This window comes from Corythoichthys intestinalis, chromosome 2, assembly GCF_030265065.1.
Source record: "Corythoichthys intestinalis isolate RoL2023-P3 chromosome 2, ASM3026506v1, whole genome shotgun sequence".
NCBI lineage: Eukaryota > Metazoa > Chordata > Actinopteri > Syngnathiformes > Syngnathidae > Corythoichthys > Corythoichthys intestinalis.
In genome coordinates, this window is record NC_080396.1 from 39,948,435 (window position 1) to 39,971,933 (window position 23,499).

General features: G+C 38.5%; 1 protein-coding gene across 4 annotated transcripts; it reads left to right on the plus strand.

Moving 5' to 3' along the window:
* The first annotated feature begins 492 nt into the window (after positions 1–492).
* On the plus strand, positions 493–23,359 carry LOC130912328 (solute carrier family 41 member 3-like). 4 transcript variants are annotated; one of them, XM_057830342.1, is made up of 12 exons: positions 1,157–1,293; positions 3,901–3,995; positions 4,230–4,576; positions 10,919–11,026; positions 11,865–11,936; positions 12,617–12,761; positions 13,167–13,313; positions 15,369–15,513; positions 15,624–15,703; positions 16,034–16,168; positions 19,088–19,236; positions 19,834–23,358. In XM_057830342.1, the coding sequence occupies exons 3-12, from the start codon at positions 4,265–4,267 to the stop codon at positions 20,002–20,004; spliced, it is 1,464 nt and encodes a 487-aa protein (XP_057686325.1). In that variant the 5' UTR covers positions 1,157–1,293; positions 3,901–3,995; positions 4,230–4,264; the 3' UTR covers positions 20,005–23,358. The 4 variants fall into 4 exon arrangements, with proteins under 4 accessions (XP_057686326.1, XP_057686324.1, XP_057686325.1 ...); XM_057830343.1 differs by lacking the exons at positions 1,157–1,293; positions 3,901–3,995 and adding an exon at positions 493–646; XM_057830341.1 differs by lacking the exon at positions 3,901–3,995 and having other exon boundaries at positions 1,141–1,293.
* Positions 23,360–23,499: the final 140 nt, after the last annotated feature.

Sequence of the window (23,499 nt, forward strand, 5' to 3'; positions counted from 1 at the left end):
GGTGAGAGGCTTTATTTGCCAGCGCCCCGTCTCTGTGAATTAACTGCATGTTGTATTATAAAATACAGTGTGCACGAGGATGAATCGTTTTACAAGCGAGAGTGATGCAATGTGAATGCATTTTGATATAGTATCGTGAGCATGTCACAGAATTCCTCTTATGTCAGACAGGCTGCAATTCACAATCAACATGTGTACTTTAAGAAGTCAAAGGAGAACTAAAACTGCTTAGCTCAGTAGAATTAAGCCTTAAAAAAGAACAGTCATACTTCAACTTATTAGGAAATTACCGTGTTGAGTATTTCAGCTCCATGTATGACAAAGCGTAAGTTATGTTGACTGCTGTCATCAACTCTAGCAGAGATGGAATAGGACAGGAGGACGGGGTGGAGGGGAGTTTTCTAATCTGCCAGCTATGAAATACAAGACGGCGCCCCATGCCTGCGCACTGCTTCATAATATTGCATGTAGTACTCAAGACACACAGTAAGCTCAAGGAAAATATTCTTAGACTCAATATAGATTATACATTTAGGCTAAAAATGGTGACAGACACACATGCACACAGTTTCTCTCAGAACATAGCGTAGTTATTCTTGGAAGTTTGCGGCGAAGTCGGCTGCATCCACAAACTCCGAAGACAAAGGTAAGGACAATAAATTAAATCTCAACCTCACATTAAGTCAGCTGAACCCATTTAGTTTATTATAGCATGGTGAACTGTAAGTTGCATTTTGGGACGAGAGAAGACACCAGGTTCTTTTCTCAGGCTTGATCAGGATGTTCACAAAGGGAAAATGCCCTTTTCTATGCCTAAAAGAAGTGGAATGTTGTTGTTTTTTATCATCTTACTGTCCTGCACAAAAATCCGCAACACATCCAGTGAGTGTGCAGTATTTCAACGAAACAAAAAACAATATTGTCAAGGAAATTTAGTTTTTATGACGCAGGACGTTTTGATGTTGATTTATCGAACATTTGTTTTTAAACAGACAGTGCAAAAGTGTGCCTTTTAAAAGTACCGTAAAACCGAGACGATACAGTTACAGTAGATATCCACACGGGGGCAGGCTAACAGCATTTCACAACATTCCCAATTTTCCCAGCCAATCAGAGGGCACGTAGTTTTGCAGAGGTTTCCAGAGGAGTGAAATTATGGGATGTCCGCGTGGCGACTTCCGGTGTTCACTCGACAGAATCTCTGTCAAAATTCAGTTTTTTCCATCCCCGTGTAATGGATACAAATAAATGAGGGCTCTCACGCTGATTTCCGGGACACCTTGGCAGTTTAATGTGTGTATTTAATTTTTTTTTTTTTTAAATACCGTTTGTGGATTGAGTTGTAAAACATGTGAACGATTAAATGTTTGGCTGTGGCGTTTGCGTATTTTCCCTACGCAGTACTCAGACTTTCGCAAAACATGATTCTTGGGCTAAATATAATATTTTAAATCGGTGTGATTACAAGTACTGTATGCATGCGTGTTTTTCAATATGCGCTCTGCAATCGGCACCTGGGGTATGCCAGCAAACAGGTTATGTGGAAAGTTGATCCTGAAATGAGAGAAATCCTGATCGATTCGTTCCATAAAGTCACCACTATAACAGTCTTTGTAAAACTAACCTTTATTTGTTTTATTCATTTTAAATTCTAACGTTATACTGATCGCCCCCCAACATGAAGCCCTGCTATAGCAGTGTTTGTTGCATGAATATTTTCATATTACTTGAACGCCAGCATTACCCCATCCAAGTCCAAACTGATCGGAGGATCCGTTTCCATGGTGACTCGATTTATGAAGACTACTGATGACGTCATTTTGTCGAGGATGTGCACTAGTTTCACTCAAAGTAAGGGTAGCGGACTTAATTGTACTGATTACCAAGGGTGTAGGTTTGGTCTCAATATTGGTAGGGACGATAATAATCAATGCAAAATAAATGTATTATTCTAAATTCACACTGCAAATTTATCACGTCTTAGTCTGATATTTTTTCTTAAGTCTATTCAAATAATTTTCTCCATCTTGTTTTGAGTGTTAAAGACTAGTTTCAAGAAATCTAAATGAGTACAAGTTTCTTGAAGCACTGGCAGATATTTTCACTTATTTCTAGTAGATTTACACTGAAAACAAGGGAATTTAACTTGTTTTAAGAAGGTGTGTTTTTGCAGTGCATATGTATTGGTTCAGGTGATATACCATTTGATTCCAACCTTTGTTTTCAAAACCTACTAAAGAAACATTTTGAAAACTTCCAGAATAAATGTCTGGATTTTGTTAGCAAATTTAAATTGCAATATTCGAACATAGATTATATTAACAGATAACAGATTATATTAACAGACACAATAAATGCAAACCTGATAATAATCTCTTATTTATCCAGGTATGCCAAAAATAAACATTTGTCCCAAGATTTTCAGGAGCAAAATTAGTGGTGTGTTCCCCTACACCACAACACTGACATCTTTTTACATTACTTACAGTGGGTGCTGCTGACGGGAAAAAAACTAATATTCCTCGTCTTCGAAGGGGACGGAGGAGGCGGCATGTTATATTTGTGTCAGGGCTGAGGTTGCGTGTGTGTGGGAGGGAAGGGGGTCAAGTCATCAGCCAATCAAACGTCCGTTTGATTAAAAAAAAGTTTGACTGGCACATTCAGCAAGTGAAAAGGGGTCAATGTAAGTCTGAAGATAATGAAAGTAATTCACTTAATAATGGTAGGGTCAATTCGATCCTTAAAACATATGGGAAGACACTCTAAATGACCTATACGTATATCTGAACTCATTATATAATGCAAATAAGGTTGCTTAAAAGTTGGTGGGAACAATTTGAGCATCTTGAAAAGTTGGTAGTGTTATGTCCGTATCGTCCCTATGCAAACCTACGCTGTTGCTGATTACTATACTGTGCTTGACTTGATTGATCCAGTTTTCGAGTTCAGGGCAACTCAACTTATTAGATTTAAAACGTGTTAATTCTGCATGCTGTACGCCCCTGAATCAGTCACACTCCTGATCGTCACTCGTCCAAAGTCAGCTGAGATATTTTTCATCACTCTCACAACCCTAGTGCGGATAAGCAGGACAGAAACGGCGATGGATATCATCATGACGTATTCAGCACACCAAAAACACGCTGCCATGTCCAATTTATTAAGAACAGTTGAACCTGTGCCCCCATGTTATATACTGTAACTGACTTTTCATTGATCGGGCTTTCCTCTGAGAAAACATGCAATATTTTCAATATAAATAACTTATTATTTTTATTATGATACTGTATGTTTTTTAAATTTGCGACCAAGCATAGACCAAGACTTTTGAGGGGGCATAGGCCCAACACTGAAATATCCATCCATTTTCTATAGCACAGATTCTTAAAAGTGTAGTACGAGTACCACCACGCGCAGCCTCTCATAGTATGTAAAAGAATTCATGAATTAAATCTTCAGTCTGCTTAGAACATTTCTTCTGCGCATTTGCTGAGTACTGCACATCTATTTAAGTTTTGTATGTAATACAATCCTTGAAGGAATTTTTTAAATCATATTTAAGCACAATGATATTTATTAAAACCACTACCTCAGTCTTTAGAGTTACAGTAGGTTTGTGCTCAGTTACTTTTGATAGAACATTTCAGCCTCTTACGCTGTACTGTTGTACTGTTGGCTGTGATGCTGGTATAGTACTTATAGAGCGGAGTATTTTTTTAGGTGGTGTTTGGTGTAAAAAATTTGATTAATGGTTCTATAGTGTTTTCCCTCATTTAGGTTGCAAGTGAGCTGAAGTCAGCTGACCTTTGGTCAGAAGACAGGAAACTAACAACCTGAACTGGTCATCAGTTAATAGAGTGATGCATACCGACAGATAACTATTCACACTTGTGTCCACAGATACTGTTTTGTCTCACACAATTATGTGGACAAAAAGCAAAGTCCAACAAATGAAGGCCTGAATTGAGATTTGGTCACAAAACATCTCAACTAAGGCAGGCACACTAATCACTCTGGTACCATACACCCATCAACAAATGAAATTTAATTTCTGGCAGAGATAAACACCATTTTTATTTAATTCTATTGTCATTCATTCCAGATGGTCAATTAGTTACTGTGCAAAAACATTTTTAATAATTCCAATTGCAGTACGCGACAATTGTAAAACACATGCATTAGTCTATCACTGTCTTCTTTAATCTCTAATTGAATTTGTGTTTTCATAGATTAAACCACTGCCACTAGGCCGAGCACTGACATCATGCCTGGCGAAGACAAGACATCACAACAACCTCGCCAGAGAAAAAGGAATAAAAAGTCCCGTTCGAAGGGAAAGAGCCCTGGCACAGCTCCCAGTGCAGTTCTGAGTAGTACCTTGAAAGGACAGGATGAGTTCAACTTGCCCTCAATCATTCAGCCACTTCCTAAAAATCCATTGGAAGCACGAACCAAAGTAGCAGTCGCCAAAATTGAAGAGGAGTCATCCCGAGCAATATGTCTGCAGGTTCTTTTTCCATACCTTCTGGCTGGAATGGGAATGGTGTTGGCTGGGATGGTGCTTGATAATGTGAAGGCGAGTGGTTTATTCTATATTTTTTTGCGTGTTTCTCACTGAAACAATTTACGAAAGCACAAGGGAAAAAATGCAGAAGTTTATGCTGTTTGAGTGTTCAGTCTTATTGACATTATTTTCCTTTCATTTTGGAAGTCTCCCCTTTCCTTAATATATGTAATGAGAGAACAGTACAATAATTTAGCAGCACTTGGAAATATGGATGTGGGGCTTCGCTAATCCCCCCACCACATGTTTTCTGTTCACTACCTTCTATCAAGTGTGTTTCTTGCTGCTTCGTGATGAGCTAATGTGTTTATCATTCCTCTTTTACCTGCCCTGGTTATCACATTTATCCTCATTGGCTCACACTTTGCGCATCATCAGTTCACCATTGGTGTCCTGTCTGACTGGGCAATTGATATTAGGTCTACAGTCTACTACAAAAGTCATACAAAAGTAAAGTCTACTACAGGCTTTGTCAGCCAGCCTGTAACAAAAAGCACACATTACGCTCCAAGCAACTAATAGATTTAAATTGATCATTAATAGGTGTCAACTAATTCATTGATTAGTTGCTAATTTATTTATTTTCACCTTAAGTTTCTAGTTTCTTTCTTGTTCTGAGCCCTTCTGATATAGCAGCAACCAAAGTGTGGCAGTAACCACCATTTGTGGTTGAAGCCAACCCATATAGTAGGAGAAATTGCAAAAAGTCAATGGTAGACCTGCCCCTTGCTTTGTGTGTAACCGCGCCGCACCGACCGCGTTCCGATACCCCTCACTCAGGTTACGATTCGAACCTGCGCCGCACGGCAAGCGGAGCCACTAACCACTAGGCCATAAGCTCAAGCTGATGGCCTAGACGCCAGCGCACCCAGATGAAGGCATCGGAGGGAAGGTTTACCACGCACCGCACACAGACCTGCGTGTATCCGTTACACTAACCCCCTGAAAACCTTCGCTGCCGATCCGGGTCATGGCACCATTGTAACCGGGCAGCCCCGCACCGACCGCGTTCCGATCCCCCTCGCTCAGGTCAGGACTAGAACCAGAAAAGACTTAAACGCATCAATTTATCTGAATTAAGAAGAAAAAAAAAGTCACATCCAAACTAAAAAATACACTGAAGGTACATTTTTTTTGACCACTTGACACTAAACATTAAATTTAATAAAGTCAACAAATAATAATTCAAATAGATTAGTAACGTTAACTCATGAGGACCATATGCCAAACAATTTGACCAAAAAAACAAAAATAAATAGAACAAAAATGACAGTGTCATTGGACAGAGGGACAGTTTACATTTTTGCTGCAGGCAGTATCAGCTCCTTTGCTGTGGTGCAGGATTATTGTGCACTGAGCAACTTGGAACGCCACCTTATATGATGCTAACAGTGCTCACTGATTTACTGATGTAACACTGACAAAGCGGGACGATTGTTGGCAATATTTGGCATGTGTTCGCTGAGAAAAAATCAAGCAGTATATCACAGTGATAGGCGTCTAATGTCTTTAGGTGACCTCTTAATCGATTTGGTTTCCTGCTCTCCGCTGCAAACATTTTTAGACACAGTAAACAGTCAGGTCTTTTTGCTCCTCTCCCACTGTATTAAAAGTCAAAGCCAAACGCTACATACGCTTCATCATATTTCCTCGTCTTAGCTCTTCATATCTCCAGTGGTCTTTGCTGTGTGTTCTTGTTTGGTTAAAAATACTGAGCACACTCAGAATATGAGAGTACTGCCACCCACTGAGTGGATGTGCAATTACACTTTATTCTAGTACGGAAAAGAAATATTTTCCTGAGTTCACATGCGCCGCCCCCCGCATCGCTCTGCGCCCCCCTGGGGGTCTGCACCCTACTATTTGAGAAGCACTGCTATACGCTAATACCAAATGATTATGTTTTGTTCGTGTCACTCCAGTCAGTAACGAATATATATATGGGTCCTGATTTGTTTAACACAACCACTTTTTGCTTAAATCTATTTAGTAAAAAAAAAATGTGTACATTTATTTTTGTTTCAAATGTGTACTTTTGTGTTCATATACTTTTTTCTTACGTTTTTCTTTTTTTTGGGGGGGGGGGTTCAGATAATTTCTGTTAAGATGCTCACGTCCCAGGAATGGAATGAAATCGTGAGCACCAAGAAACGACACATGAGTACCAAGCAAGAACTTCTAGTAATTATTTGAAAACTACACCTAAACTCTTATGTGCTTCCCTGATTATAATCAATCATCAACTTAAATTATTATGGTAACTCCAACTAGCCTGAGCCCCAAATGGTACAAAAAAAAAAAAAAAATAGATGAGGATATAGTTTAAATGCTATAAAATGCTAACTTTTTTACAATGCTCTTAACAAATGGTTCAGACACTTATTCCCACAAAAATAGGCTAAAGATAGCCTGGTACACCAGACTCAACGCTGTTCCAGCTATTGAGTCTGGCCACCATTCCCACGGAAACAATTTCCAGGGCGGAGCAATCCACAGCAAACAGACAGCGGAGTGGACCAATCAGCGACGGGCAGACGTGACGTTAGAAAAATGGCGACGGCAGGACGAGGGACTTGCGCGCGGAAGTAAACATACGAAGAGAGCGGAGTTTATTCGACATGGCTAGCGCGAGACAGACTGTTGTCAATGACTCGTTTCGATGTGTTTTTGGTCATTTAAAACTGATTTTACCGTGGATTGGAACATATTCTCGGCTCTGCCGTTCACCATCTGTGTTGCTGAAGAGACGACTTTCGACGCGCAAGAGTGACGTTGCTCGTGAAGAACACGTCACGCAAATAAACGAATCTGATTTGTCGATTGATTTTGTATCTGCTCGAAAAGGCCGTTAATGGGATGGTTCCCAGACTATTTCTCTCAGTGTTTGAAAAATACAGGGAGAATAGTCTGGCAGAGCCAGGCTAGGCTAAAGATACCTATAAACTAAATTACGAATGCATTAGAAAAAAAAAAAAAAACATTAGCTCAAACAAAAACTTTGTTATGTTTGTCTTAACAGGGAGCACCTGGATTCAGCCATGTGAAATGAGTCAGACTAGAAGCCAGTATATCCACCCAAATCAATAAAACTAAATGCAAACACTTTCAAAATAAATCATTACAACGCCACCTTAATTAAACGAATACTCGAGGCAGCAAAATTTAATTCGAATCTTTTCTTCTAATAGAATACTCGAGTTATTCGATTAATCGTTGCAGCACTACATACTACTTTATATATCTATGGCTAACACTTATGTTAGTGTCTTCCCATTCATAAGAAATAGTGAATATACAGTATTTAAATTTAGGCAAAAAATAATAATTGTGTACTGTTGTGCCACTTGTGTTAGATGCTTTTATATCGCAGCACTACTTGATGCATTTCACTTTAGGGTCATGTCTGTTTCATGTCAATTCAAAATAAAGTGAGAGGGAAAAAATCTTCTGTTTATTGTTTCTTCAATTACCCATATTTTTCACCACTATAAGTTGCATCAGAGTATAAGGCGCACCCTCAACGGCCTATTTTAAAATTGTTTTCACATACAGGGCATTAGTAGTAGTAGTAGTAGTAGTAGTAGTAGTAGTAGTAGTAGTAGTAGGGGTTGCGTTATGCATACACTAGATGCTGCCGCGCTATAGAGAATGTCAAGCCATGGTTAACCAATATTGATCCATAAATAAAGAGCATTGGCTGTTTGCTTATGAGAAAATTGAAGGCTTTTAGGTGTGCCTTATAGTGCAGAAAATGCGGTATTTGAAAAGTTGATTTTGTGGCATATTGTTACCGTGATATGAAATTTCAAACCTTATGATACAAATTTTTTCCATATCTTACAGCACTAATTAAACAATTGCATGTTGCATTTACAATAATCTCTCTGCAGTCATAGCTATCAATGATTCAACAACCAAGCACCATGGCTCTCTGGTCAAACCTGGCTAAGTGGGAGGAATGTGTCAGGAAGCAATCTGACATCAGAAACTGAGTCCTACATACAGTATCATGCAAGTTAGAAGTAGGCTCTCTGTGGCAACCCCTGCTAGGAGAATTACCTGGATTTGTAAAAAAAAATAAAAAATTTAAAAAAATATGAAAACGAAGGTAAGGGCATGTTTTATAGAGAAGGTTGATCAAAAAGAATAAGGACGCTGTTATGTAAATACGCATACAGTATAGTCACTCCTTGCAAGGGAGACTAGTTCTGAGAAAAAGCAAGATTTTAAAAGAGTAAGATGGTCATTTCTTTCTGGAATAAGCATGACGTGTAGTGGAGCCAGCCCTGCCTCTTATCTGCTTCGTCAGAGAGGAGGGGAGCGGAGCAGCACTTCCCTGATGCTGTACAAAAGAGGAGAACAACTGGAGCCCTCAGACATCAGCTCCTGCATTTTAGGATATTTCAGGATGCATATTATTAGCATGGACCAGTTTTGTTTCCCCTCGCTTTTAAAAAAGGCATTGGACAGACAGCAGTAGAAAGGATGCTCATTCCAGACTCTCAGATGATTGGATTTAATCAATATACTGTCACATTGTCATTTTTGTTGATGTGGCTATGGTTCTGCTCAGGAGGTCAAGATTAAATCTGAAAGGATTAAAATGGTGACTAAATCCAATGAAGACTGCTTGGATATTAATATTCTTTTGTGATTTTAAATTGTATTTTCCTTTGAAGAACTTTTTCTCCTGAATGACTGGGTGACTAGAGACATTTTTATATCCTGGGGATACAGTGATCCCAAGTTGTGCCAGGAAATGGATCAGTTCATCACTGCTGACTCACCAGTGGGACATGATGTCGTGCATCATTGCATGGCTTGTGGACAAACTAACCATAAATTGCCATCCTGAAAAATGTCATGAAAACAGACTTGAAATATTTATTTCATTCCTAATATCAAATGGTGACAGTTTTAGAAACTAACCAAAATCCGTCTGTGTAAATTACACTAAGAATTTTAATGACTTTAAAGTCAAATGAATAATATGTTGGTCCATTGTAACATCATTTATGATTTTTTTAACATGACATCAGCATATTTTGTTGAAAGTTGTAATATTTAGCCTCTACCTCCTTGGTTTTTTTTTTCTCTCTAAACTGCAAACTAAACTTTTTTTTTTTTTATAAATAGTCATTACAGATTAAATTTACTCCAAATGCGATTGTATCGGCACGGATTGACTATATACAGTATATTTCATTTTTAAATTTAGACTCCTTGTTTATGATGGTGATTGCACTTGTCAATCAAATGGCCTAACCCTGTCATCATGAGACCTTAAATCGCCCCCCCACCCCCCATTATTGCTTAATTTCGTGTGAGATTCTCCCGTAGTCAAGGTGAAAGCTGATGTTATTTCTTGAATTTTTATAACATTTTAGTTTATTTGTGGATGAACCACAAGGGCTTTTGACTTTAATCCAATATTGTTTGGAGCTGAATTTCTTTCTGGATTCAACTGCTCACATCTTTACATTTGCTGGGCTGGCACGACTACATTAAACTTAGATAGCCCTTTCACGTAATATGGCTGTGACTCATCTTGAGCTGGAGCTTTCCTACCAGGGGAACAAGTTACGAGGTGTGACGTGGAAGCTGACACACTCGGAACATGGTTTTCTACCAGAGAGCTCGTGTCTCATTGCGCTTCAAGTTGTGGTGCCATTCCTAGTGTCAGGCCTCGGACTGGTCTTTGCTGGTATCGTCATGGACCTGATACAAGTATGCAAATCAGTCAGACAAAACATGAGCATGATTAACTTTTAGGTGTCAAAACCAAGTGTATACAGTCTAGAGTACAAAGTGGGACATCATTGTTCATAAATATTTTGTACTGCATACTTATAAGTCGCTACGGCCCGGAAACGAAATCGGTATTGAAAGCCAAAAAACCGTATTGGTGCAGCACTTGTTTTACATGGAGAAACAACACTGCTTTAAGACCAGGAGATACATAAATATTACACATTAACTTCATATCCCTCTTTCCGATGTAAGTTGTTTTTCAGTAAATTATGTTTTTGAGATCCATAACATTCCCTTTTTTACTGCACATCTTTCCTTGCTCCTTCCCTGCCCTACTCTCTTCCATATCACTTCTCTCTTGGCAGCTGTGCTGTTCTGTTCTATGTACATCTATTTAAAGACCTAAACTCCATGAACCTGCCGTGTCGGCTAGTAGTCAGAAAGCGTGAATAAGACTGTAAATTCATAATCTACATCTGTGAAGGTTAATGTGTTCTCTTCACTAAATTAAAAAAATCTATTTTTCAAATGAGGAATCCTATTTATTGTTCATTTCCTTTCTTAATTATCTCAACATTGTTCCATTTTATGTCTGTGTTTCAGCACTGGGATGTGTTCAAAGTAATCACAGAGGTGTTTATCCTGGTGCCTGCGCTGGTTGGACTCAAAGGAAACCTGGAAATGACCCTTGCAGCACGCCTCTCCACTGCAGTAAGATATGATACGGATATTATTCAGAGCTCAAATTTAACATTTCAGGGTACTTACCCTTTTTACTTAACCATGGCAAATTTCAGCTTGCCCACTTGGATCAAGTTTACCCATATGTTTTCTTACTAGAAGCAATATAAACTTAACATTATAGTTTGACCAAGTTTGTAGGCCTGCCAACTTTCATTATGAGATGGAGCTAAGAGCCTGAAACTGTGAAGGAGTTTAAATGTAGTACATCTTTTCTGCAAATTTATCTGGGCTTCATTTTTTGTATTTGAGGGCGGGAAAACTCATAATGTTTTTTGTCATCTTTATTTCAGATGAGGTAACTTAAGATCCAAAACCAAATAAACTATAAGAGAATTTAACAGAGTATGGTGCATGCATATTCTATTAAGCAGACACTTGTCTCGGCATGAAAATGTCTGCACTGTCCAAATCCTGATGATTTTCAACATACAATAGGTAGCAAATCCGTGGATACTTAAAATTCACAGTAAATTGAAATTGGATGGCCATGTGCACATTGGAACACATCAATAGTCTCCAGTTTCAGTATTTGTTGCTTTTGGAACAAAAAAATGGAACTTTAAGAAGTCTCAAACTCAGCTGGAAATTTGGGATTATGAATGGCTCATCAGCGTGCACCATCGTTTCACTCATTTATAATGTTACATTACATAAATTTGGCTTGAATTTTGTACCATGTGTCATACAAGAACTTCATGTTCTAACTATTTAAAACCTTTATGATCCTATTTACTCTTTACATTATTATTTCAGATGCATTTTTGAGTTTGTTCTGTTGAATTTTGTTTTCTTGTCATGTCTCTAGGCCAACACAGGACAATTGGATGACCCGAATAAACAGTGGACCATGGTGTGCTGCAATCTTGCACTAATACAAGTAAGGTCTGCTTTGATTGGTTGGTGTTAGTGAGTATTGTTATGTCCACAGTTGAGTTTTCAACAGTTGTCATCATTGTGACACACATATTTTCTTCCATTCCATCAGAAATGTGCCGAAAATTTGGTTGCCGAAAATCTTTGGTCAAAATGTGATTTAAAATGTGTTTTTGTCACCGAAATGTCAGTACTGAAACCGGTATTCCAATCTGTTTCGTCCTGAAATCTGATTTTTAGGGCTGGCTGTTGACATATTTTATTAGCGAGTGTCCAAATCGGAATTGGGCCTGTTCAGACTGGGCCACATTATTGACCCATCTGACGGGTTGCTGTGGCAAAGAAGGCGTCATTCAGCACGTGTAGTGTTCGACGTCATACAATTACGACAGCCTCAGCAAACATGTAACATGTGAGAAAGTATCTCCAAGGTAGGGAACCAAGATTACTATACCATTATATTAGCCAGTATACAGCAGTTTACCAATTTAACAAGCATTGTCATTACTGACCTGCATTGTCATTATTTATATGCCGCTCCTCGCCATCTTCGTGAGGTGCATTGCTGTTGAGCACAAGCGTTGGGCAAAAACTGGGCTTGTCTCCAAGAATTTACTCCCATAAGCATTTTCTCGTATCATAAATGCCATTATTAATCGTCATGTCATTGTTCACTCTCCCCAGGTTCAAGCGACTGTTGTAGGCTTTCTTGCAGCTGTTGCAGCTGTGTGTTTAGGAGCAATTTCTAGAGGGGGTATTGAATTTAACCAGGCAGCTGTTCTGTGTGCTAGTAGCATCGTCACCGCATTCGTGGCTGCTCTTTCTTTAGGTCAGTGACTCTGGAAATGCTCTTTTGCTCTACATCATATCCTATCAAATTCCTGTGGACCACTATAAATTACCTAATCTGTTGTTTTAAATTGTTTCAGGCGTACAAGGTAGTCATGTCATGAAATATGGTTCAAAATATGATCCTAAATCAGGATTTACCAATAAATATTTGGTGTTCTGAAGTAAACCTCAAATACATGGTCGTAACATAAACCCAAAAATGGTTTTTCAGTAATCAAGTTGGCAAAAAATACTGTATCACATTGAAATAGGTAGTTGTAAAGACTGACTGGACAATATTTCTCACAAGGATTCTGAATGAATATAATATGAACAATGTAACATAATATTTCATTGCTACTATTTTTACAATAAAACACTTTTCAATTCTTCTCCCTAACAGGCTTGCTGATGATTGGAGTAATCATCGGGTCCAGGAAGGTAGGAATCAATCCAGATAATGTGGCCACCCCCTTAGCTGCCAGTTTGGGTGATTTGATCACTCTTTCCCTGCTGGCAGGGGTCAGCAGCACCTTGTATGAATACATAGGTGAGTAAATACACATGGCATACAGCTGAGCAACTTTAGTATGCCAGGGCTCCTAACTGCACAAAAAGTTTTCTAACACAAGGGGATGAACAATTGGCCGACTACTCAGTAATAATAAGTAACATTAACTTATAAAGTTCAGAGTCAACTGCTGTAATAACTAATCACGTACAAGATTTGCATTTGGCATCTCATATTCCAATCTGCAAATTTACAAATATTTTTAGTTACAATAGCAGCTTTCTTGCTACATTTAGTCAGTTTTGTTGTTACAAAATTATGTGCTGTGCTGAACAAAGGCAAAGGCAAATTTATTTATATAGCACACATCAACACAAGGCAGTTCAAAGTGCTTTATATCACATGAAGAACATAAAAATCATATAAAATTAATTGAATGTAAAAACAAAGACAATCGAAACAGGAAATAAAATTATACATAAAAATCGCATTTAAACACGAATAGAATAAAAAATAAATAAATAAAAAAGTGGCATGGAAAATGAAAGAATGAATAAAAATTAAAAACTGCTACTACTAATGATAATTGAAATCAGTAATGGAGATAAAGCACAAGAGGAATAGAAAGGCAAATAGGTTAAAATTAGGGCTGTCAAAATTATCGCGTTAACGCGCGGTAATTAATTTTTTTAATTAATCACGTTAAAATATTTGACGAAATTAACGCACATGTCCCGCTCAGACAGTATTCTGCCTTTTGGTATGTTTTACAGCAAGGTTTTTTGTGCTGTCTAACAGCGAACTCTTGTGGTCGCTTTGCGACATGGTTTATTGCTTTCTTGCCAGTTCAATATGGCTGCACGACGTCTCGGGCTGACGCCTACGTTGTAATGTTGTGCTTATATGATCCTTGGACAAGATTTGTCCGTAAGTATGGTTGTTGTAAAGAATGTACATATTATGTTAGTAAGCGAAATGTTATATTTTTTGTATGAGGCGCTTTTTGTTTATGTTTAGTGAACCTGTATAGCGTGCTAAGCTAACGTTGTTGCTAATGCAATGCTTGTGTACTTTTTTTGTGTAGTTTTACTACGGTCTAAAGAGGACAATGTTTTGAGGCCATTTTATTAATAAATCAGATGAAAAAGGAAGAAGTCTGATTATTAAGGCGTCGTTCACTAGCTGTCTAGCTTTGGAAAAAGTAGACGCTTCGGAGTGAGGACAGCATAGACAGATTTAAATGACAGTAGAGTGAAATGCCCACTACAGTCCTTATGTACCGTATGTTGAATGTATATATCCATCTTGTGTCTTATCTTTCCATTCCAACAATTTATTTTACAGAATATATATATAATTTACAGAAAAATATGGCATATTTTATAGATGGTTTGAATTGCGATTAATTACGATTAATTAATTTTTAAGATGTAATTAACTCGATTAAAAATTTTAACCGTTTGACAGCCCTAATTAAAATATATAGAGTTATGGATATGCAGTGCTAAGCAAAAGCGTTTTTAGCCCTGATTTAAAGGAGCTAACAGTTTGAGCATACTTCAGACCTTCAGGTAACTTGTTCCAGTGGTGAGGAGCATAATAACTAAATGCTGCCTCACCCTGCTTGGTTCTTGTTCTTGTAACATACAGCAGACCGGTTCCAGACGACCTTAGGGGTCTAGATGTTTCATAGGAATCGAACAAATCAAGCATGTATTTTGGTCCAAGGCCATTAAGTGTTTTGTAGACGAGCAGTAGTATTTTATAGTCTATCCTTTGACTCACTGGAAGCCAGTGTAACGATTTCAAAAACCGGTGTAATGTGGTTCGGTTTCCTTGTATATGTGAGGACTCTGGCTGCAGCGTTCGGTACTAGCTGCAGCTTCCTGACTGATTTTTTATCAAGACCTGTAAATACTGTATACCGTTGCAATAGTCCACTCCGCTGAAAAATGAATGCATGCATAACTTTTTCTATGTCTTGTTGAGTCAGAAGCCCCTTAATTCTGGCTATATTTTTTTGGTGGTAATAAGCAGATTTAGTGACGAACAAATATCAATGACATTAACCCATTAATCCTCTTTGGGCTACAGATACATGGTACCTTTCTCCCCTTGTATGTCTGGTGTTCCTGGCTCTTATCCCATTGTGGGTTCTTGTGGCCCGTCAGAACCCTCAGAGTAGGGAAATTCTTTGCTCAGGATGGCAGCCTGTTTTAATCGCCATGTGTATTAGCAGGTATGTAGAAGCAAAACACACACTAATGTCAATGGGGGTTTTTTAAGTGGAGGATGTAAAATGGACATTTCCCATGTGGTTCCATATTTTCTGATTTTGTGTGTTTGCAGCCTTGGAGGCGTAATACTGGACAAGACGGTCAGTAATCCCAACTTTGTGGGAATGGCTGTGTTTACACCAGTTATTAATGGTAAGATGAGTGAGAGCAATATCAGAAAAGCATGTAGCAGTTATTCAGCATTTTTAGTACAGTGTTCATCTGACATACCTTTCTCAAAAAAAAAGCAAAAAAAAAAAAACACTAAGGGCAACCTCTCTGCTAAAATCACAGAGGCCACAATAGAATGGAAATTTGATGTCAAGTCATTGGCTGCAAGATATCCCCACCCTCTCCCTCCCCCAGGCTTCAAGTTTAAGATCCTAGGAGTGCTAAATCTTCACCTCAGTGCCCATCTGCTTTCAGTTGTGTAAAATAGTATATTCTGACTGGTTTACTCAATGTCAATTTTCACTGGTCTAGGCGTTGGAGGTAATTTAGTAGCCATCCAAGCCAGCAGACTGTCAACCTACCTGCACCTTTGGAGCATCCCAGGAGTGTTGCCCTTCAAGATGCGGCAGCATTGGCCAAATCCCTACATGACATTCTTTTCCTCAGGTAACATCATCAATATATTGTAGCAGGAGGGAGGGTAAGAGACAGAATTTTTTTTTTTTTTTTTAAGTAAAAACACGATCCTTTTAACCGGTGTCAAGAGTCAAGAATCTGAATTGGACAAGGTGATGATGCTGGAACTTTTGTTTGGTGCTATTCCAATTAGACCATAAATGGCCCGAAATTACCTAATTGCCTGGCATTGACTGCCACTGACAGCCATAGACGTTCAATCCGTTTGAAGTGGGAGGGATGGCAGCGAATGAACGAATGTTTATTCACTGCCACCCTCCCAGTTCAAATGGATTGGATGTCTACTAGTGATAACCTAATTCCAACTCATACTAGAACCTTGTTTTTCTGTTAATTAGTTTTTTGTAAAATATCCTAGAACGATTTCCTGACCAATGTATCGATAATCGCTGTATCGCCATATTGTCAGATCATCATTATCGTGAGCTTTGTATCGCAAATCGTCTCGTATCGTGAGTAGGGATGGGAATTGATACGATTTTTACGATTCCGATTCCATTATCGATATTGCTTAACGATTCGATTCTTTATCGATTCTCTTATCGATTCTAATTTCGGGAAAAAGAAGAACAAACATTTTGATTGGCATCAAGTTTGTTTAATCAGAAGTCACAACCTTACAAACTCACAACGAGGTCAAAAGAGGCCCAAAGCCTCAATGTTAACTGTGGCAATAAGTGGCAAATGCACAAGAATGTGTAACATTTTACTGAAACATTTTTCTAATAGAAATAAAAAATATTGGTATATTTTGGCATATAGGTCATTGTTCTGCCTTTGGCAATGTCCCCAAACTTTTTCCTGTGAGGGCCAAATAACTTTTCCCTTCTCTGATGAGAGGCCGGGGTCAGTTTGTAACAGAAAAAGTGTGATGATTACAGGAGTGCGAAATGTAAAAAAAAATTATTGTTTTTCAGAAAGCCACAATCAAATAACGCTCTGTGGATTCTTCACGGAACAAAAGTAAATAAAATAAAAATAATAATATAATATAATAATAATAAATAATAATAGCACTATTAATTAAATAGATAATAACCAAATAACCCTCTCTGAGTTATTCACTGAAAAAGGCCAGGAAATAAATAACACTACTGAGGGAGAAAAAAACAAAAAAAAATTCAAATGCTCTCTGGAATTGTTCAGGGGGCCGGACAAAATATGGAGCCGCAGGCCGTAGTTTGGGGACCCCTGTTTTATTTACCAGTATATTGAAATGCATGCCTTTTAGTTTTTATGGCGCTATCACGCTCAAGTGGTGGCGCCCTTGCGCTTCCTCACGCGAAGAAGAGCGCGAAGATGAAGAAATGCCGCATCCAAGCCAGTGAGCGAGTTAGTGAGAAAGGGAAACACTGCCACGAGCCTACGTTCTTTGTTAATGTTTGTAAAATATCCACAGAGCCAAGGCCTGTATGTATCATCATCTGTGTTGTTGTTGTGTGTTTCCACTCGCGATCGGACACTTAAATCCAGTTGTGTAGTGGTTTAAACGATGTGCTAATGCTAGCGAACGCATGCTAACTGTTTGTTATGACTGTGTTAGCAGATAATCATCGCTGATTTACGTTGATGCGAACCTGTTTGTTATTGGGGACGAAATTGATTCGTTTCATTTCTATTTTTAGTTTCAAGTGATGGTTGAATAAAGTCAGCAAATTATACCAACGTCTTCTGCATCGTCATTTGGGAGTTTAGCTAGCTGTATAGCCAGGACTGAGCCTTAGCGTCTCGGTGAGGACAGTGCAGTCTATTCCCTCCCGATGCAGTTATTTCCATCTCGCAATGACTGCAAGTCGCTTTGTTGTAATTTTTCCTCGTGAAGTGAAGACACACTTTCGAGCGTTCGAACCTACGTCATTGTTATGTTTACAGCGGCAACGCTCGTGCTAAACTATCGTAACCTTTCATTTTCACCCTTTTTCCTGGTGAAGTGTAGTCAAACTTTGGAGCGAGTGGTTCTTGGCGCCATGCTAGTTTGATGCGTCTGGACAACAAGACACGTCACGACGTAATATGCGTCTTTAGGGATCGTTAAAGGGATCGTTAAGGCTTTTTCATTGTGATGTCGAGGCCTCGAAACACTCAGAACCGGTTCTGAATTGGAATCGGATTTCGATTCCCATCCCTAATCGTGAGGTACCAAGAGGTTCCCACTCCTAGTAATGACACTAGAGTTGGCCTATTAATCAATCACATTAAATTGATATAGCACTTTTAATTCATTAAAATTGCAATAAAAGGTGTTTTATAAGGACAAAAACAGACAAAGGAAGGGGAAAAAAAGTCAAAGTTCAGACTTGAACCCCATTGAGATGCTGTGGCATGACAAAGACAGCGATCCATGCCAGACATCCCAGGAATCTGACTGAACTACAGAAGTTTTGTAGAGAAGAATGGGCCCAAGATTACTCCTGATCGATGTGCCAGACTGATTTACAGCTACAGGAAGCGTCTGATTGAAGTTATTGCTATTCCGATCCTCTGAAAAATGGCCCGTTGGCCCGATATCCCATCATGTGATCGGATCAGGACATCTCTAGTATTGTAGTGCAAATACAGCTCATTTAGTGTTATGTTTTGACTATACACAGCATTTTTGATTAGCTGACACCATTCTCATGAGTACCAGTTTTATCTACAGTAAGCAATTTTGTTCAGAGTTAGAAGATAACAATAGAATGAGGTTAAGCATGACGAAAAGAATAACATTAGTTACATCTTGATAAAACTTTCGTCAACATCCAGATTAACGCAAAATAATAAAGAGAATTAATACTTAAGGATGCCTGGAAATGAATACATTTTTAGAAAGTAAAAAGACCATCCGATTATGTTCCACAACCAGTTGTGTTGCTACCATGAGTGAGCCTCCACTTGTAAATCCCACAGGTATGAACTCCAAGTCAGCACGTGTGCTGCTGATGCTGGTTGTGCCTGGTCACCTGGTCTTCCTCTACGCCATCTTTATGTTCCAGGGAGATGAGGTGGCCATCACCTTATCATTTGCTGCTTGCTACCTCTGTGCTGCTCTGCTGCAGGTACAGCCACTCAGTATCGTATTCACTGTGAAACTATTCCAGAGGCACGCTTGTGTGAGGTTTTCATGCCCTGCGTACAATTGTCAAGGTTCTTGGTTTGGCATTTTCATTTTGTGATGAACATGCATTAGATTGACAACTCTAAATTTAAATAAAATTTGAATGGTTGTTGGTGGATTATTTTTTTGTTTGCTATGAATCTATTAATCTCCATACTCTTGATTCACAGTACAATAAGTGCAGAAAAAAAAGTTTGGTTTATATTCATAGTAATTCCTGTTTACGTTTTTTTTTTTTCTTTGCAGCCCGTTTAGACGAGAATACAATGTCTTTATTGTCATTGAGTCAGACAATTTGTTTGGTTCTAAATAATGAAATCCTCAGCTGGTTGATAAAAGTACTGAAACCAATTGTGCCTTTAGTTGGCTCAAGACTTAACAGCCTTGGTTATTTTTTACAGCTCTGATACTAAATCCAAACCTCGCAATATTATAGAGCTTACTTCACCCCATTTCTGTAGCAATGCCCCAGCTGTGAGTTTTGAATTCGTTTCTTTGTTTTTTTTGCTTACTTAGTTGAGTGCTTTCCTCGTTCCAGGTGGCCATCTTAATTTACGCAGCCGATCTCATCGTTCGTATAATGTGGCGACGTTCGCTGGACCCTGACAACTTCTCCATACCGTACCTTACGGCCCTGGGAGATCTGCTGGGCACGGGCCTTCTGGCTCTGTGCTACCATGTGTCATTGGTTCACAGTCAGCACCTCTGAATCCGCTCCTCTTTTTGTATTATTTCTGGTACACGCACAGATGGGCAGTCGGCCGCTAAAGAATATGTGTCGGACCGAAACACAGATGAAAGTAGCACAAAATGACATACGCACTGTAATAATGAGGGAAATATGTCCCTCATGTATTTGAAAGCAAAGAGATATGCTTTCTTTTGCATTTTTAACGATTCATCCTCCAATTGGCTGTGAAAAGAAATTAACCAGTTGGGGGTGCTACAGAGGCATTCTGCTAAACACCTGCTGAGTTGCATGTGCATGACCACATCACAGCACATCAACGGTAAGCAATCCATCAATATGCTTTGTGTGACATTTGTTTGGAACTCAGTTTGTAGTCCTTTACTGCTCAAGATTTGAAAATGTTGCTAACTTGAAGCCTTTTTAATGTAATTTACATCTGTAAAGATTTAAAAGAAGGTTTTATTGTCGGTCCTGTTCTTAATGTACAGTATGTTGCATTGTGTATTCACTGGAGCAAACTGATTCCCCCGTTGGCACCACATTAGATATAACATTGGAGAAGATAATAAACCAAACTCTATCAATTTTTCCTTTATTACTCGAAGAGCAAGTTGTTGTTAATTTGTTTTTGCACTAATAAGAGAAGAGCCACAGCCCATCTGCTCAATGTGCCCATATGCACAATAACAGTTTTAACGCTATTATTTTGGAATGCAGGTAAATCAAAATCAGCATGTAAAAAAGGCCAGATAATGTGATAATAAATTTCTGTTTAAAAAAAAAAAAGACATTCAAAAAATAACATCTACTATTGCGGAAAAAAGGGTTTATTTTTTTCTTTGGGTTTGGACTTGAAATTCAATAATATACATAATAATTGAGATACATCTTAGGATGCACTAAGGCCACATCTTCAAAGATGTACCTGAGATCATCGGGGGTTTCTCTCAGTGACCCAGGCAGCGTTGATCAGACGCCAGCTTGTCTACCAGTAGCATTACCCCAGAGATTGCTCCTCCTAATCCAGAGCCATTTAGAGGCTCTCTCTGCTGCCTCCATGGTGGTCTTGGCTTACCTCTTCTCGACACCTGTGAGCCAAGTAGAGTGAACACCTTGCACAGCAAAGCCCTTGCACACCACTTCAATGGGCTCACAGCGTGCTTTAGCCTCCACTTTGGCATCGCTCAACTAGCTCCTGGTACTTTGACCGCTGATGCGCAGTTGTCTCTTTTATGTGATCCTCCCCTTTCTATTAATAGTAATTAATAGTACCTGCCTTGATGATACTGATGTAAGCACGATTTCTGGCCTAAATGAAGTTGTTGTAACATGGACTGGAGAGATGAGCTGCTTGCCCAAGTCTACTAGTGTACCGTCTTTAGAAGAGGCTTCCTCCTGAGGTGACAGCCATGCACACCAATTTGATGTAGAGTGCAGCGTATGGTCTGAGCACTAACAGGCTGACCCCCCCACCTCTTCAATCTCTGCAGCAATGCTGACAGCACTCCTGTAATGAGTCACATGACATTTTGGAGGGAAAATGACAAGCAGTACTCAATTTGGAAATTTAGGGATGTACGTATTTACTAAGGGGTGTACTCACTTTTGTTGCCAAGGCTTTAGATATTAATGGCTATATTTTGAGTTATTTTGGGGGAAAATAAATTAACACTATTATATAAGCTGCACACAGACTACTTTTCATTGAGTCAAAGTGTCATTTTGTCAGTGTTGTCCCATGAAAAGATATAGAGTACTTAAATATCTGCAGAAATGCGAGGGGTGTACTGACTTTTGTGATACACTGTAGATCCCAGTCCACTGCTGAGGGGTGAGGAGCCAGGCTGCTGGTTTGGGCTGTTCCTTTGGCTGCTTTTCGGCCATGACCAAGCATAGTATCCTCTGCCAAGTTGATGCTTGCTGCTGTTGGGTTTTGGCCAAAATTAGACATTGACATTTACATGTCAATCTAAGTTGTATAATCAATTATATGTTTATGTATATATTAGGGCTGTCAAAATTATCGCGTTAACGGGCGGTAATTAATTCTTTTAATTAATCACGTTAAAATATTTGACGCAATTAACGCACATGCCCCGCTCAAGCAGATTAAAATGACAGTATAGTGCAATGTCCACTTGTTACTTGTGTTTTGGGGAGTTTTGTCGCCCTCTGCTGGCGTTTGGGTGCGACTGATTTTATGTGCTTCAGCACCCATGAGCATGGTGTAATTATTGACATCAACAATGACGGGCTACTAGTTTATGTTTTGATTGAAAATTTTACAAATGTTATTAAAACGAAAACATTAAGAGGGGTTTTAATGTAAATTTCTATAACTTGTACTAACATTTATCTTTTAAGAACTACAAGTCTTTCTATCCATGGATCACTTTAACAGAATGTTAATAATGTTATTGCCATCTTGTTGATTTATTGTTATAATAAACAAATACAGTACTTATGTACCATATGTTGAATGTATATATCCATCTTGTGTCTTTCCATTCCAACAATAATTTACAGAAAAATATGGCACATTGTATAGATGGTTTGAATTCCGATTAATTATGATTAATTAATTTTTAAGCTGTAATTAACTCGATTAAAATTTTTAATCGTTTGACAGCCCTAGTATATATTGAATGAACAGGTTTCTAAAAGTTTAAAAAACCTTTTTCCATGCTTCAAAAATGACCTATTTTAAAATCTGGATGTTGGATGAAGAGTGACACTCCACCTGTCTCTTCAGAATTCCCCACAGGTGCTCAGTTGGGTTCAGATCATCAGACATACTTGACCACTGAAGCACTGACCCTGCCCTTCTCAAGAAATGCTTCTGTGCTGTTGGCTGTATGCTTGGGGTCATTGTCATGTTTGAAAACTGAACAACAACCAAGGGCTTAGAGTAATTAATGGTTGCATCTTCTTGTTTAAAATACAACAGTATCTCAGAATTCATGATTCTATCAATTTAAGGACTTTACGACTACTAAGACAAAGCCTCCTATTTGTCGGCAGACTCTTCTATGGAAAAGCGGGCACCTGCAACATTAGATTTCATTACTTTGAAGCAAGAACTTATTTGGTAATTTTTTTTTTTTTTTGTAGTTTTTCCATTCATTAAATTGACCAATAAAGCAGGAATCTAAGCTGTAGGGTTACAATTGTGTCCGGATTTGAATGACACTGTATCGGAATTGGAACAGGTACACGAAGACAAGAGATATAAATACAGTTGGAGCAAGTTTACAAACACTGCATAAAGACATCACATTTTTTCCCCACTGTTTGCAGTGAAATCAGACTTAACTTCTCCTGTTTCAAGTCATTTTGGATTTCCAAAATTCCCCGATTTTTTTTTTTTTTTTTTTTTTTTTTTTTTTTTTTTTTTGCTAAATACCATGATAATGAAATAATTTCTTAGAATTTTTTATGTCACTTAAAGATGAAACATTTACATTAGATTGTAATCGTTTTGTGTACTATATTATACTTTAGTTTGTTTTTTTT

Coding starts and splice junctions, on each gene's coding strand:
- LOC130912328 (XM_057830343.1), top strand. CDS start 4,265: ATGCCTGGCGAAGACAAGACATCACAACAACCTCGCCAGAGAAAAAGG. Junction 11,027..11,864: donor CAGCACGCCTCTCCACTGCA/GTAAGATATGAT, acceptor TCATGTCTCTAG/GCCAACACAGGACAATTGGA. Junction 11,937..12,616: donor GCAATCTTGCACTAATACAA/GTAAGGTCTGCT, acceptor CACTCTCCCCAG/GTTCAAGCGACTGTTGTAGG.